General features: G+C 44.6%; 1 protein-coding gene across 2 annotated transcripts in view; it reads right to left on the reverse strand.

Moving 5' to 3' along the window:
* The window catches only part of LOC121582740 (AF4/FMR2 family member 1), a 79,448-nt gene that overhangs the window by 38,079 nt on the left and 25,797 nt on the right, over positions 1 to 15,572 (reverse strand). For both annotated transcript variants that reach the window (XM_041898807.2, XM_041898806.2), the window contains exons 4-7: positions 9,360 to 9,401; positions 8,783 to 8,869; positions 5,223 to 5,259; positions 1,947 to 2,007 (exon numbers count right to left, since the gene is read on the reverse strand). In XM_041898807.2, the coding sequence (XP_041754741.2) occupies positions 1,947 to 2,007; positions 5,223 to 5,259; positions 8,783 to 8,869; positions 9,360 to 9,401 (227 nt within the window). The remainder of the gene's footprint in view (positions 1 to 1,946; positions 2,008 to 5,222; positions 5,260 to 8,782; positions 8,870 to 9,359; positions 9,402 to 15,572) is intronic.

Genomic DNA, 15,572 nt, shown 5'->3' on the forward strand with positions numbered 1-15,572 from the left:
TCTCTTCTCCAGACCATCTCCGGTGACCTTCTCCCCTACCTCACCTCGCTGATCAACTCATCCTTGACCGCTGGTCATGTCCCTTCCGTCTTCAAGAGAGCGAGAGTTGCTCCCCTTCTCAAAAAACCAACACTCGACCCCACTGATGTCAACAACTACAGACCAGTATCCCTTCTTTCTTTTCTTTCCAAAACTATTGAGCGTGCCGTCTTTAGCCAACTCTCTTGCTATCTCTCTCAGAATGACCTCCTTGATCCAAACCAATCAGGTTTCAGGACTGGTCATTCAACTGAGACTGCTCTTCTCTGTGTCACGGAGACTCTCCGCACTGCTAAAGCTAACTCTCTCTCCTCTGCTCTTGTCCTTCTAGACCTGTCTGCTGCCTTTGATACTGTGAACCATCAGATCCTCCTCTCCACCCTCTCCGAGCTGGGCATCTCCGGCGCGGCTCACTCCTGGATTGCGTCCTACCTGACCGGTCGCTCCTACCAAGTGGCGTGGCGAGAAGCTGTCTCCGCACCACGCGCTCTCACCACTGGTGTCCCCCAGGGCTCAGTTCTAGGCCCTCTCCTTTTCTCCCTATACACCAAGTCACTTGGCTCTGTCATATCCTCACATGGCCTTTCATATCATTGCTACGCTGACGATACACAACTAATCTTCTCCTTTCCCCCTTCTGATAACCAGGTGGCGAATCGCATCTCTGCATGTCTGGCAGACATATCAGTATGGATGACGGATCACCACCTCAAGCTGAACCCTGGCAAGACGGAGCTGCTCTTCCTCCCGGGAAGGACTGCCCGTTCCATGATCTCGCCATCACGGTTGACAACTCCGCTGTGTCCTCCTCCCAGAGTGCGAAGAGCCTAGGCATGACCCTGGACAACACCCTGTCGTTCTCCGCCAACATCAAGGCGGTGACCCGCTCCTGCAGGTTCATGCTCTACAACATTCGGAGAGTACGACCCTGCCTCACACAAGAAGCGGCACAGGTCCTAATCCAGGCACTTGTCATCTCCCGTCTGGACTACTGCAACTCGCTGTTGGCTGGCCTCCCTGCCTGTGCCATTAAACCCCTACAACTCATCCAGAATGCCGCAGCCTGTCTGGTGTTCAACCTTCCCAAGTTCTCTCACGTCACCCCCTCCTCCGCACACTCCACTGGCTTCCAGTTGAAGCTCGCATCCGCTACAAGACCATGGTGCTTGCCTATGGAGCAGTGAGGGGAACGGCACCTCTGTACCTTCAGGCTCTGATCAGTCCCTACACCCAAACGAGGGCATTGCGTTCATCCACCTCTGGCCTGCTGGCTCCCCTTCCTCTGCGGAAGCATAGCTCCCCCTCAGCCCAGTCAAAACTGTTCGCTGCTCTGGCACCCCAATGGTGGAACAAGCTCCCCTCACGACGCCAGGACAGCGGAGTCACTCACCACCTTCCGGAGACATCTGAAACCCCACCTCTTTAAGGAATACCTGGGATAGGATAAAGTAATCCTTCTAACCCCCCCCAAATTGTAAAGTGGTTATCCCACTGGCTATAGGGGTGAACGTACCAATTTGTGAGTCGCTCTGGCTAAGAGCGTCTGCTAAATGACGTTAATGTGCCCTTGAGCAAGGCACTTGACCCTAATTGCTCCTGTAAGTCGCTCTGGTTAAGAGCGTCTGCTAAATGACTAAAATGTAAATGTAAATGTAAATATATCTGAAGAGTCTATGACATAATCTAATACACGGCCTGCACTGTTCTGGACTCACTGCATAACGAACAAACACACACACACACACACACACACACACAATACCTCCTCCCCCTGGATGTTCTCTCAGGCCACAGAGGATCACACTGCAACCTTTTCAACCCCAATGAGAGACGAGGGCACACTGTGGCCCCACTTTGGGGAAATTAGTACACATTGGGGACATGACAGAGGGTGAAAGTATACTCACGATGAGCTCTGTTGACAGATGATTGTGGAGGAAGGGGCTGGTGGAGGTGATCCATAGTGTTCTGGGAAGAGATAAAATAACACCAAACATCATTACTAAAAGACAGATGATTGGATACACCACCTTACCAATATTCACTCTAAGCTGCTCACACTCGGGACTGACCTGCAGAAGAAATATCAGCCTGCGCACGAGATTGGAAAGTTGACTTGAGAGTTTTCCCCCTTAATTAACTCTGTCAATGATTCCCTTTACTGTGGGAATTGAGATCGAATCAACGTATTATTAGCCACTTCCAAAGCAACATACCGAAACAAACTAACTATGCAAGAGATTTTGTTGTAGGCAGAACGCATCGGAGTAGGATTCTATTGCATTGACATGCACGACTCAGCCGGTATTCTACACAAACCAGTGTGGCATAACCATTCAGTTGCAGTAGGCCTATATGCAAATAGACCATTGCCATACATGGATCTGTGCCATTCACTTTGAACTGCATGAGCGGTCGTGTGTAGATGCACTTGTTTTGATATCAAAGTGAGAGCTGCATGTAGCCACGTTTGCACATTTGTTCATATCCTTTGCTAGTTTGCCCAGTTATAGATACACTACATGGCCAAAAGTACGTGGACACCTGCTCGTCGAACATCTAATTCCAAAGTCATGGGCATTAATATGGAGTTGGTCCCCCCTTTACTGCTATAACAGCCTCCACTCTTCTGGGAAGTCTTTCCACTAGATGTTGCAACATTGCTGTGGGGACTTGCTTCCATTCAGCCTCAAGAGCATTAGTGAGGTCGGGCACTGATGTTGGGCGATTAGGCCTGGCTCGCAGTCGGCGTTCCAATTCATCCCAAAGGTGTTCAACGGGGTTGATGTCAGGGCTCTGTGCAGGCCAGTCAAGTTCATCCACACCGATCTCGAAAAAAACATTTCTGTATGGACCTCACTTTGTGCATGGAGGCATTGTCATGCTGAAACAGGAAAAGGCCTTCCCCAAACTGTTGCCACAAAGTTGGAAGCGCAGAATCGTCTAGAATGTCATTGTATGCTGTAGCGTTAAGATTTCCCTTCACTGGAACTAAGGGGCATTGCCCGAACCATGAAAAACCATTATTCCTCCTCCACCTAACTATACAGTTGGCACTATGCATTGGGGCAGGTAGCGTTCTCCTGGCATCCACCAAACCCAGATTAGTCCGTCAGACTGCCAGATGAAGCGTGCTCCTGAGTCCAACGGCGGCGAGCTTTACACCACTCCAGCCGATGATTGGCATTGCACATGGTGATCTTAGGCTTGTGTGCGACTGCTCGGCCATGGAAACCAATTTTATGACGCTCTCGACAAACAGTTCTTATGCTGACGTTGCTTCCAGAGGCAGTTTGGAACTCGGTTGTGAGTGTTGCAACCGAGGACAGATGATTTTTACGCACAACAGCACTCTGCTGTCCCATTCTGTGAGCTTGTGTGGTGTGGCCTACCACTTCGCGGCTGAGCCGTTGTTGCTCCTAGACGTTTCCACTTCACAATAACAGCACTTACAGTTGACTGGGGCAGCTCTAGCAGGGCAGAAATTTGAAGAACTAACTTGTTGGCAAGGTGGCATCCTATGACGGTGCCACGTTGAAAGTCATTGAGCTCTTCAGTACGGGCAATCCTACTGCCAATGTTTGTCTATGGAGATTGCATGGCTGTGTGCTCGATTTTATACACCTGTCAGCAACGGGTGTGGCTGAAATAGACAAATCCACTAATTTGAAGGGGTGTCCACATACTTTTTTCAGTGTTCACAGTAAACGTGCGCTGGAAGTTGCACAGAATTTGGCGCACAGCAGACCTGAAATTTTGTTCAGTGCTGAAAATTTTTTTAGAGAACATTGCCCCTTACTAAAACACAGATCATAGGATATAGGACACACCCCCTTACTAAAACCCAGTAGATAGGACACACCCCTTCAGCAGCAACATCACGGCTGATCCCCAATTAGTGAGGTTAGGAGAGGGAAGGAATAGGTCAATAAAACCTTAAAGACCCAGGGGCAAGAGCTGAGCTCATTTGGGAGGTTTATTATTTATTGGCCGGCCAGTTCAATGGATGGGAGATGAACAACATGGCTGTGATCAATGACTTTCTAACTCTGGGGGACGAGAGGCTCAACTGTTTGTGACGAAGTCTAGCAGAGATGAAGAGAGAGAGAGAGATGGATATAGAGAAGAGAAAGAGTGCCACTGCAGCAGAGGAAGATACCATTCTCCAGTGGCTTTGATGTTAAACGGCAACAGGAGGTTTTAACTCTCTGATGAGGATAACACAAGCTGATGCCAGAGTGATTTTTTTTTTTACCCCTAGTGTTGTGGTGGGTTGAGAGAGGGGGGGGGAGGAGAGAGAGGTAGCGTGTGAGAGAGAGAGAGAGAGGTAGCGTGAGAGAGAGAGAGAGAGAGAGAGAGGTAGCGTGAGAGAGAGAGAGGTAGCGAGAGAGAGAGAGGTAGCGAGAGAGAGAGAGAGAGAGGTAGCGAGAGAGAGAGAGAGGTAGCGAGAGAGAGAGAGGTAGCGAGAGAGAGAGAGAGAGGTAGCGAGAGAGAGAGAGAGAGGTAGCGAGAGAGAGAGAGGTAGCGAGAGAGAGAGAGAGGTAGCGAGAGAGAGAGAGAGGTAGCGAGAGAGAGAGAGAGGTAGCGAGAGAGAGAGGTAGCGAGAGAGAGAGGTAGCGAGAGAGAGAGGTAGAGAGGTAGAGAGAGGTAGAGAGGTAGCGAGAGAGAGAGAGGTAGCGAGAGAGAGAGAGAGAGAGAGAGGTAGAGAGAGAGAGAGAGAGGTAGCGAGAGAGAGGTAGCGAGGTAGAGAGGTAGCGAGAGAGAGAGGTAGAGAGGTAGCGAGAGAGAGAGGTAGAGAGGTAGCGAGAGAGAGAGGTAGAGAGGTAGCGAGAGAGAGAGAGGTAGCGAGAGAGAGAGAGAGAGAGAGGTAGCGAGAGAGAGAGAGAGAGAGAGAGAGAGAGAGAGAGAGAGAGAGAGAGAGAGAGAGAGAGAGAGAGAGAGAGAGAGACTAAAAGAGTGAGAGCAAGCCCAGCTGGCATTTATAGCACAATCATGGAAATGGGGCTGTAGAGAGAGAGAGAGCGACCCCCATCAACTGTCAAATGAGCTAACATAGCCTCATTTCAGAGGCCAGGGGGCAGTTTGTTCTCAGAGAAACACTGCTAAGCTAGTGTTTTAAACGTGATGCATGTAATATGATAAACCAAGTGAGTGTAGACTCCCATTCCCCCACATTGACTTACTTTGTCCTGGAAATGCAGGTGGGACATGCTGTGCTTCCTGTGAGGGGACAAAGTAGAAAAAGCCTTAGTGACACACACAGTAAACACACACAGATACGCTTTTCCACACAGGATTTACAGTATGTTGCCTGTAAAAAAAAAACGGGACAATGTTTATATGACCCCCTTTCAAACAGTCCCATTTTTACCATATTCTTGCCGGCATAAGCCTTTTACATCCTGTGCGCATGCCGACACCGTTGACGAGTGGAAGTAGGGGTGGTCCGTTGTGGATGGGTGTTTATTTTAATAAAAATCCATTGAATATACACAATCACAAAGAAATCCATTATTAATTATTTTAGGCAGGTCCTAAGAAACATAAGACTAAGCAAATGTATTTTCAAAAGAATAGAATGGCATATTTTGAGTTTAATTATGTTACTGGTCTGTGTAACCTATAGGCTACATGGCTGTGCCATGCAAATGAAATCAATAGTTTGTTATTTTGTATCTGTCAATCATCATTTTAGAAACCCCAGCTAGGATAATTTAAATATCCTGAAATACACCTTTAACTCTATTAATCTCCTCTTCAAATTATTGACATTACAACCTGTTGTTTTGATTGTTATTGGATGCATAGATCTGCGGCCCATACTTTTTTAATGGCAAGCTCAGAGTATGAGTTTTCCAATAGTTGTTTATATATTACAGAGATTAGTCCTTCGGGAGACCAGATAATCTGCTTACAAATGCCATCATTGGATGGTTCGACAGCTGGGTTTCCCATGGAACTCAATAGGCCAGCATAGCTGCTTCTTTCAGATCTTGGAATGTCTTCAAACCATTACTATCCATGATATCGCCAAGGGTACATTTACCACATTTGGACCATTGGGGTGATGTAAAAGGCCGTCCTCCAGATCGCAAGGCATTATTGTTCAATATTGGAGTCTGGGCATGGCAGTTGCATAGTTTTTCAATTTTGCACCAAATATAAATTGTGTGAGCAACAATGGGACCAAAGTGTAGTTTACATTGTTTAAGAGATAGATAAATGAACACTACTTCTTCCAGGGCAAAGGGAGCCACCATATTTATCTTTATTCTCAGCCAGGTTTTGGAAGAGTTCTATCTAAACCAACTTATAAAATTGGTCGAAATGCTAGTGCTTGGAAATACAATTTAAAAAGTTTGGAACGGATAGCCGTCCAGTGCCTATAGGCCAAGTTAGGAACTTATGCATATTAACCCATAATTTATTAGCTAAATATTAGGGCCTTTAAATATTTACCTGTCAAAGTCAAGATGAAATGGCAATGTGCAAATTGCCAAAGCTAAATTGCCCAGGCTAAATGCCAAAGCATTTCTGTGACAATAGACAAGAACAGCTCAAGGACAGAACTACATAAATGTAAAACAAATGGATTTTTGTGAAGCTTTGTGATTGACAAGGAGAAGTTTGACGTCAGAAAACAATAGAATGTTCATGATTTAATGCATGCCAAAGCCAGTAAGATGAAAGGTGACATTTTATACTGAGGCGTTGGCGGGACTTTTAAACATAATACCGATTGGCGGAAATAAAAGTACTTTGTTACCGGCAATACCTTTCAGATATAAAGAAAAGTTGGCGGAATGCTAAAGTTGGCAGTTTTTCATCTTGGTATGAACGGGATAACAGTGAACACAAACACAGTGAATGCACACACACACAGAGGTGTTTTATGCATTCCCTTGTAATCTATAACAACACTGATGATTAACGGACATAATGTACACTACTGTTCAAAGGTTTGGGGCCACTTAGAAATGTCCTTGTTTTCCATGAAAACATACATGAAATGAGTTCGAATAGGAAATATAGCAAAATGAATAGAAAATGTAGTCATTGACAAGGTTAGAAATAATGATTTCTAATTGAAATAATTGTGTCCTTCAAACTGCTTTTGTCAAAGAATCCTCCATTTGCAGCAATTACAGCCTTGTAGACCTTTGGCATTCTAGTTGTCAATTTGTTGAGGTAATCTGAAGAGATTTCACCCCATGCTTCCTGAAGCACCTCCCACAAGTTGGATTGGCTTGATGGGCAAGCTGCTCCCACAACAGCTCAATAGGGTTGAGATCCGGTGACTGCTGGCCACTCCATTATAGACAGAATACCAGCTGACTGCTTCTTCCCTAAATAGTTCTTGCATAGTTTGGAGCTGTGCTTTGGGTCATTGTCCTGTTGTAGGAGGAAATTGGCTCCAATCAAGCGCCGTCCACAGGGTATGGCATTGCAAAATAGAGTGATAGCCTTCCTTCTTCAAGATCCCTTTCACCCTGTACAAATCTCCTAATTTACCACCACCAAAGCACCCCCAGACCATCACATTGCCTCCACCATCCTTGACAGATTGCATCAAGCACTCCTCCAGCATCTTTTCATTTGGTCTGTGTCTCACAAATGTTCTTCTTTGTGATCCGAACACGTCAAACTTCGATTTGTCTGTCCATAACACTTTTTTCCAATCTTCCTCTGTCCAGTGTCTGTGTTCTTTTGCCCATCTTAATCTTTTCTTTTTATTGGCCAGTCTGAGATATGGCTTTTTCTTTGCAACTCTGCCTAGAAGGTCAGCATCCTGGAGTCGCCTCTTCACTGTTGACGTTGAGACTGGTGTTTTGCGGGTACTATTTAATGAAGCTGTCAGTTGAGAACCTGTGAGGTGTCTGTTTCTCAAACTAGACACTCTTAATGTATTTGTCCTCTTGCTCAGTTGTGCACTGGGGCCTCCCACTCCTCTTTCTATTCTGGTTAGAGCCAGTTTGCGCTGTTCTGTGAAGGGAGTAGTACACACGAGATCTTCAGTTTCTTGGCAATTTCTCACATGGAATAGCCTTCATTTCTCAGAACAAGAATAGACTGACGAGTTTCAGAAGAAAGTTTTTTGTTTCTGGCCATTTTGAGCCTGTAATCGAACCCACAATTGCTGATGCTCCAGATACTCAACTAGTCTCAAGAAGGTTTTATTGCTTCTTTAAATCAGCACAACAGTTTTCAGCTGTGCTAACATAACTGCAAAAGGGTTTTCTAATGATCAATTAGCCTTTTAAAATGATAAACTTGGATTAGCAAACACAACGTGCCATTGGAACACAGGACTGATGGTTGCTGATAATGGGCCTCTGTACACCTATGTAGATATTCCATTAAAAATCAGCCGTTTCCAGCTACAATAGCCATTTACAACATTAACAATGTCTACACTGTATTTCTGATCAATTTGATGTTATTTTAAATGGACAAAAAAAATGCTTTTCTTTAGATTACAAGGACATTTCTAAGTGACCCCAAACTTTTGAACGGTAGTGTATGTGGTGTAGGTGTTGTGCAACACTGTCTGTGACTAAGTCGAACATGCGTAAGATGAGGGGAAATTGATTTGGGGAGTCTACGTTGCTAGTACAGTAAAGCACATTGCCTGAAGTTTTTTAGGTTATGCAAATACCTAAAGCTTATACAATGGAGTATAGAGAAACAAAAGGAGTGGAGTTGTAAAAGTTTTAGCAGCTCAATGAGCTGAGAGGGACCTCACCTTGACTGGGAAGGAGAACTTGGAGGGCTCAGATGTGCTGGGTGTGTGGATGGCAGTCAGGAGAGGAGGCCAGGAGTGGGTCATTTCCTGAAGGAGAGAGCGCGAGCGAGAGAGAGTTGTGAAAATAAGTATTAGCTAGGCCATTAGAGCCCCATAGTAAATACAGATGGCCAGGTCTCTCTTGCAAAATAGATTTTTAAATCTCAATGAGACCAACCTGGTAAAATAAAAATAAAAGATTGTGTACTAGAGTTCACTGTGCCCTCCTACCAAGTCAACTTCTAAGACCCAGAGAGGAGGACTAACTACACCACACAGCAGAACCATTATGACTGATTCATACAGCACATTAAGCGGTCTTCTGTCCAGAATGCATGCTACAGTAGCTTGCTCTGTAAACATGAGTTGGATTTAACACAGGAATGTGAAAAGCGGCCGTGTGCTCAGCAACTGATCCCTCTTTAGCAACCCAACATTGATCATGATGATAATAGCACTGACAAACAAACTGAGCAACCACCACCTCAAGTCTGTAGGATTGATTACAGCTGTAAGTAAAGATTTAGGGACAACTTACCCTCAGAATGTCCTCCACACAGTGAGCTTCATTTGACAGAGTCTGGAAGGCAGAGAGAGGAGCACAACACTGTTTGAGTGACACAGAAATCAGCCAAGAGGGGAAGCTTGAACACAACACAGGCATGGTGGTCTATACTATGAAACCACTATGACCATGTGACTTTCACTTACACGTGCCTACACACACACACACACACACACACACACACACACACACACACACACACACAGAGCCGCAGAAGCAGAAAGGCAGGCACAGAGTGAACCCTTGTGTGACCTCACACCTGATACAGTCCAGTAAGCTTGAGGAGAAGGGCCTTCTCAGAGGTTAGACTGAGGCTTGGAGAGGGTGAGTGTGTGGTCACAGAATTTCAGTTCAAGTTCCACCAATCCCAGAATCTGCCTTTTTGGGTGTAGGGTTACTTTTCATATTTTAACAGCCTAAATGTCCATTTTATTCAGTTAATTTGTCAAAGAAAAAGATAATGTGAAAAGACATGAGATAATTAAAACAATTACAGGAACGTTTTAAGTTGCTGCTCATTAAAACAAAAATGTTTTTGGCCAATAGATTTACAGGAACGTAAACAAGGCAGCCATCCAGGAATGATGCAGCGTGCATCAAATTATTTTATCAGATTAACATTCTGGGACACATTCTGACAACACAAACAACTCCGTTCTGATGTCACTTCAGCCGATAGTCAGCCGAGCTAGGCAGTTAAGTTAAACATTAAAATTTCAACTGACATATTTTAGTAGCCTATACAGTACAAACTAAGGTCGTGTCTGCACTTGACACTTACATGCAACTTCTGCTATCAGAATACGAAGCTCGCATTAAAAAGACGGGTCTAGACGCACAAAAGTCTCTGTGGTCTGATTGTGTTCAGACCTGTTTGGGATTTCTCTTTAGTCTGGATGCAAATTAGGCTACCGAAAGCGCATACAGTGGGTGACGTCATCAGCACTCCTCCCAAAAGTCTCCAGGAAACTTGTGTTTTGGGACCGAGAAGCACCTTATCATAACGTTGGAGGAAATACGTTCCTAGTGTGTTGGGAACGTGTTTGCTAGCCAGCTAGCTAATATTTAGAAAAACATTTTCTTTGTTTGGCTAGAGTTGTGCTAACTTGTTTGCAATTCCTTTAGCATTGCTTGCTAGCTACAGAGGTTAGCTGGCTACTTAGCTACAGTAGTTAGCTTCTGCCATCAGCTGTTGTTGTGTTATCATATTTTGCCAATTCGACCGTTTCTTGAATGCATACTGGCATATGAATATAGCGCGGGAACAGACAATGTGGACACATGTAAAATGTAGATGCATGACGTGTTCGGAATTCCATTATCAGATTACAAAAGCTGCATGAACTGTCAAGTCTAGACAAGGCCTAAGAAACTTTAAAGAAGATTTGGCAGGGCTCGACATTAACGCTTGTTCTCATCTGGGTCAAGTAAAAAAAAAAAATTGTCGGACAAGAAGAATATAGATTTAATTTGGAGTAGAAAATAATAATAATCACAATATCAAACAATTACGCCAATCAGAACTGGATCAGATTATTATTGGAATAATATTCAAACCTATTTTTCATGTAGCCTACATAAATAGAAATGCCTACATGTCAACGTGTAGGTGACATGCATATTGGCTACATTTTATATTTTCATTTTAGTCATTTAGCAGATGCTCTTATCCAGAGCGACTTACAGTTAGTGAGTGCATACATTTTTCATACTGGCCCCCTGTGAGAATCGAACCTACAACCCTGGCGTTGCAAGCGCCATGCTCTACCAACTGAGCTACAGGAGGCCCCAACTGACAGGAGGCTATATCCTAATGTCCAAACCGATGCTGACATGAGGGAGGCGCCAGAAAATGTAGCCACACTTTAATGAGACTTTTACACTGAACAAAAATATAAAATGTAACATGCTACAATTTCAAAGATTTTATTGGTTTACAGTTCATAAGGAAATCAGTCAATTGAAATAAATAAATTAGGCCCTAATCTATGGATTTCACATGACTGGGAATACAGATATGCATCTGTTGGTCACAAAAGTTAGGGAGGTGGATCAGAAAACCAGTCAGTATCTGATGAGACCACCATTTGCCTCATGGAACATGGCACATCTTCTTCACATAGAGTTGATCAGGCTGTTGATTGTGGCCTGTGGAATGTTGTCCCATTCCTCTTCAATGGCGGGAACTGGAACACGCTGTCGTATACGTTGATCTAGAGCCTCCCAAACATGCTCAATGGGTGACATGTCTGGTGAGTATGCAGGCCAACTGGGACATTTTCAGCTTCCAGGCATTGTGTACAGATCCTTGCGATATGGGGCCGTGCATTATAATGCTGAAACATGAGGTGATTGCGGCGGATGAATGGCACGACAATGGGCCTCAGGATCTCATCACGGTATCTCTGTGCATTCAAATTGCCATCGATAAATGCAATTGTGTTCGCTGCCCATACTATAACCCCACCGCCACCATTGGCTGTTCAAAGTTGACATCAGCAAACCGCTCGCCCACATACATGTGGTCTGCGGTTGTGAGGCCGGTTGGACGTACTGCCAAATTCTCTAAAACGACGTTGGAGCTGGTGGACATTCCTACAGTCAGCATGCCAATTGCACACTGCCCCAAAACTTGAGACATCTGTGGCATTGTGTTGTGTGACAAAACTACACATTTTAGAGTGGCCTTTTATTGTCCTCAGCACAGGGTGCACCTGTGTAATGATCATGCTGTTTAATCAGCTTCTTGATATGCCACACCTGTCAGGTGGATGGATTATCTTGACAAAGGCAAAAATGCTCAATAACAGGGATGTAAACCAATTTCTGCACAAAGAGAAATAACCTTTTTGTGCATATGGAACATTTCTGGGATCTTTTATTTCAGCTCAGGAAGCATGGGACCAGCACTTTATATGCTGCGTTTATATTTTTGTTCAGTGTATATAAACCCCCCATGCATTGGTTGTGCGCCCCCCCCCCCACCCCTTTACACATAACAGTGAGTTCATTGCTGCAGTACTTTTAATTAAAAACTGTCTCCACGTACAGTATTATACAGTGGGGAAAAAAAGTATTTAGTCAGCAACCAATTGTGCAAGTTCTCCCACTTAAAAAGATGAGAGGCCTGTAATTTTCATCATAGGTACACGTCAACTATGACAGACAAAATGAGGAAAAAAAATCCAGAAAATCACATTGTAGGATTTTTAATGAATTTATTTGCAAATTATGGTGGAAAATAAGTATTTGGTCAATAACTAAAGTTTCTCAATACTTTGTTATATACCCTTTGTTGGCAATGACACAGGTCAAACGTTTTCTGTAAGTCTTCACAAGGTTTTCACACACTGTTGCTGGTATTTTGGCCCATTCCTCCATGCAGATCTCCTCTTAGAGCAGTGATGTTTTGGGGCTGTCGCTGGGCAACACGAACTTTCAACTCCCTCCAAAGATTTTTTATGGGGTTGAGATCTGGAGACTGGCTAGGCCACTCCAGGACCTTGAAATGCTTCTTACGAAGCCACTCCTTCGTTGCCCGGGCGGTGTGTTTGGGATCATTGTCATGCTGAAAGAGCCAGCCACGTTTCATCTTCAATGCCCTTGCTGATGGAAGGAGGTTTTCACTCAAAATCTCACGATACATGGCCCCATTCATTCTTTTCTTTACACGGATCAGTCGTCCTGGTCCCTTTGCAGAAAAACAGCCCCAAAGCATGATGTTTCCACCCCCATGCTTCACAGTAGGTACGGTGTTCTTTGGATGCAACTCAGCATTCTTTGTCCTCCAAACACGACGAGTTTTTACCAAAAAGTTATATTTTGGTTTCATCTGACCATATGACATTCTCCCAATCCTCTTCTGGATCATCCAAATGCACTCTAGCAAACTTCAGACGGGCCTGGACATGTACTGGCTTAAGCAGGGGGACACGTCTGGCACTGCAGGAGTTGAGTCCCTGGTGGCGTAGTGTGTTACTGATGGTAGGCTTTGTTACTTTGGTCCCAGCTCTCTGCAGGTCATTCACTAGGTCCCCCCGTGTGGTTCTGGGATTTTTGCTCCCACAGTTGATTTCTTCAAACCAAGCTGCTTACCTATTGCAGATTCAGTCTTCCCAGCCTGGTGCAGGTCTACAATTTTGTTTCTGGTGTCCTTTGACAGCTCTTTGGTCTTGGCCATAGTGGAGTTTGGAGTGTGACTGTTTGAGGTTGTGGACAGGTGTATTTTATACTGATAACAAGTTCAAACAGGTGCCATTAATACAGGTAACGAGTGGAGGACAGAGGAGCCTCTTAAAGAAGAAGTTACAGGTCTGTGAGAGCCAGAAATCTTGCTTGTTTGTAGGTGACCAAATACTTATTTCCACCATAATGTGCAAATAAATTCATAAAAAATCCTACAATGTGATTTTCTGGAGAAAAAAAATCTCATTTTGTCTGTCATAGTTGACGTGTACCTATGATGAAAATTACAGGCCTCTCTCATCTTTTTAAGTGGGAGAACTTGCACAATTGGTGGCTGACTAAATACTTTTTTTCCACCACTGGAACTCCTTTCCATCTCATATTGCTCACAGAAACAGCAAACCTGGTTAAAAAAAACCCCCAGATAAAGCAACACCTCACGGCACAACGCCTCTCCCCTATTTGACCTAGATAGTTTGTGTGTATGTATTGACATGTAGGCTAAGTGTGCCTTTATAAAAAAAAATTATGTAGTTCTGTCCTTGAGCTGTTCTTGTCTATTAATGTTCTGCATTATGTCATGTTTCATATTTTGTGTGGACCCCAGGAAGAGTAGCTGCTGCTTTTGCAACAGCTAATGGGGATCCTAATAAAATACCAATTACCCAAATTTGTGGTGTCTCTGTCAGACAGACCAACTCATCAACCAGACATGACAGCTCCCAGTGTCCCAAATCGCACCATATTCCCTATACAGGGCACTACTTTTGACCAGGGCCGTATGGCCCGCTGGTCAAAAGTAATGCTCTATGTAGGGGGCGGCGAGCAATTTGGGATACAGCCCTAGTCCCAACCTAGAACAGCAGAGCTGACAAACCACAGACAAGACTTTAAGACTTCTCCTTTCCCCTTCGCTCTAACCTCAGACTACAGCACCATAATAGCCTAAGTAGTGGTTAATGCCTAACAACTACAGTACTCCATCAAAATATAGCTTGAAGTGACATTTTTGTTTATAAACTGCCTGGATACACTACTTCTTTCCAACAGCCTCAGCATGCAAAATAGTGTGATATACATCCAAGAATTCGCTGCTTTTTTCCTCAGGTTTCAGATAAGGGGACTTTAAAGTGGTCCTCAGCTCACAGCAGTAGTTATGTAAGGTGGTGATGATGACAAAGATAATGTATTGTGTTGCTGTAGGGAGGGCTGAGTGGAGTGTTGCTGCTGCTGCTCTCAGAGAGGCAGCAGAGGTCACAATAGCTGCCTGCCTGGCTGCCACACATATGCACGTGTACGCACACACACACAGCACTAAGTGTGGAGATGTGGGGTGGCATGGGGCGGGTATGGCTTTTCTCTCTGTTAGAGCTAGGAACAATACAATTCTACTACAACGCAGCAAACACAGCCAGGACAGGAGAGCCACTTATTACTTACCAACCAGTGCTGACTAGGTCATTAGTCTAATTTAGACCCTCAGTCTTTATAAACAGGGTGACACACAGAAGGCTCAAAGGAGGACTGTGTGGGCGCACAGGCTGCTGCTGCTCTGAGACAGGACAAGACTACCTGGGGCTGGGTGAAGAGAGAGAGAGTGGTGGCCCAACAAGTGGGCATGAAGCAGCCTTTGGTAGAGTAGCAGCCAGATCCAATTCACTCCTTTGGGCTAACCCTTCAATGTTTGCAGATCTGAAGGGTCTGGAGAGTAGCTTTAACTATGCATAAAATAAAGCTCCACCACAGCACAGACAGAGCAGTTAAACTATAAAACCCCAGAAAAGGGAGGATCAGAGCTTGTTATGAGCATGTTGTGACAGAGCATGCCTCTAGATCACTATAACTCTCTCTCAGCAGTAGTCTAACTATGATTCATCTTGACTACTAACACGACACACCCTTCTTTCCAAACCCCATACTACAGTAGAATCTGCCACCAGACTACTGCTGAACACACACAGTAACCAATTCTGGAGACAGTTTGGGTAGCCTAAAATGGCA

This window comes from Coregonus clupeaformis, chromosome 15 (assembly GCF_020615455.1).
Source record: "Coregonus clupeaformis isolate EN_2021a chromosome 15, ASM2061545v1, whole genome shotgun sequence".
NCBI lineage: Eukaryota > Metazoa > Chordata > Actinopteri > Salmoniformes > Salmonidae > Coregonus > Coregonus clupeaformis.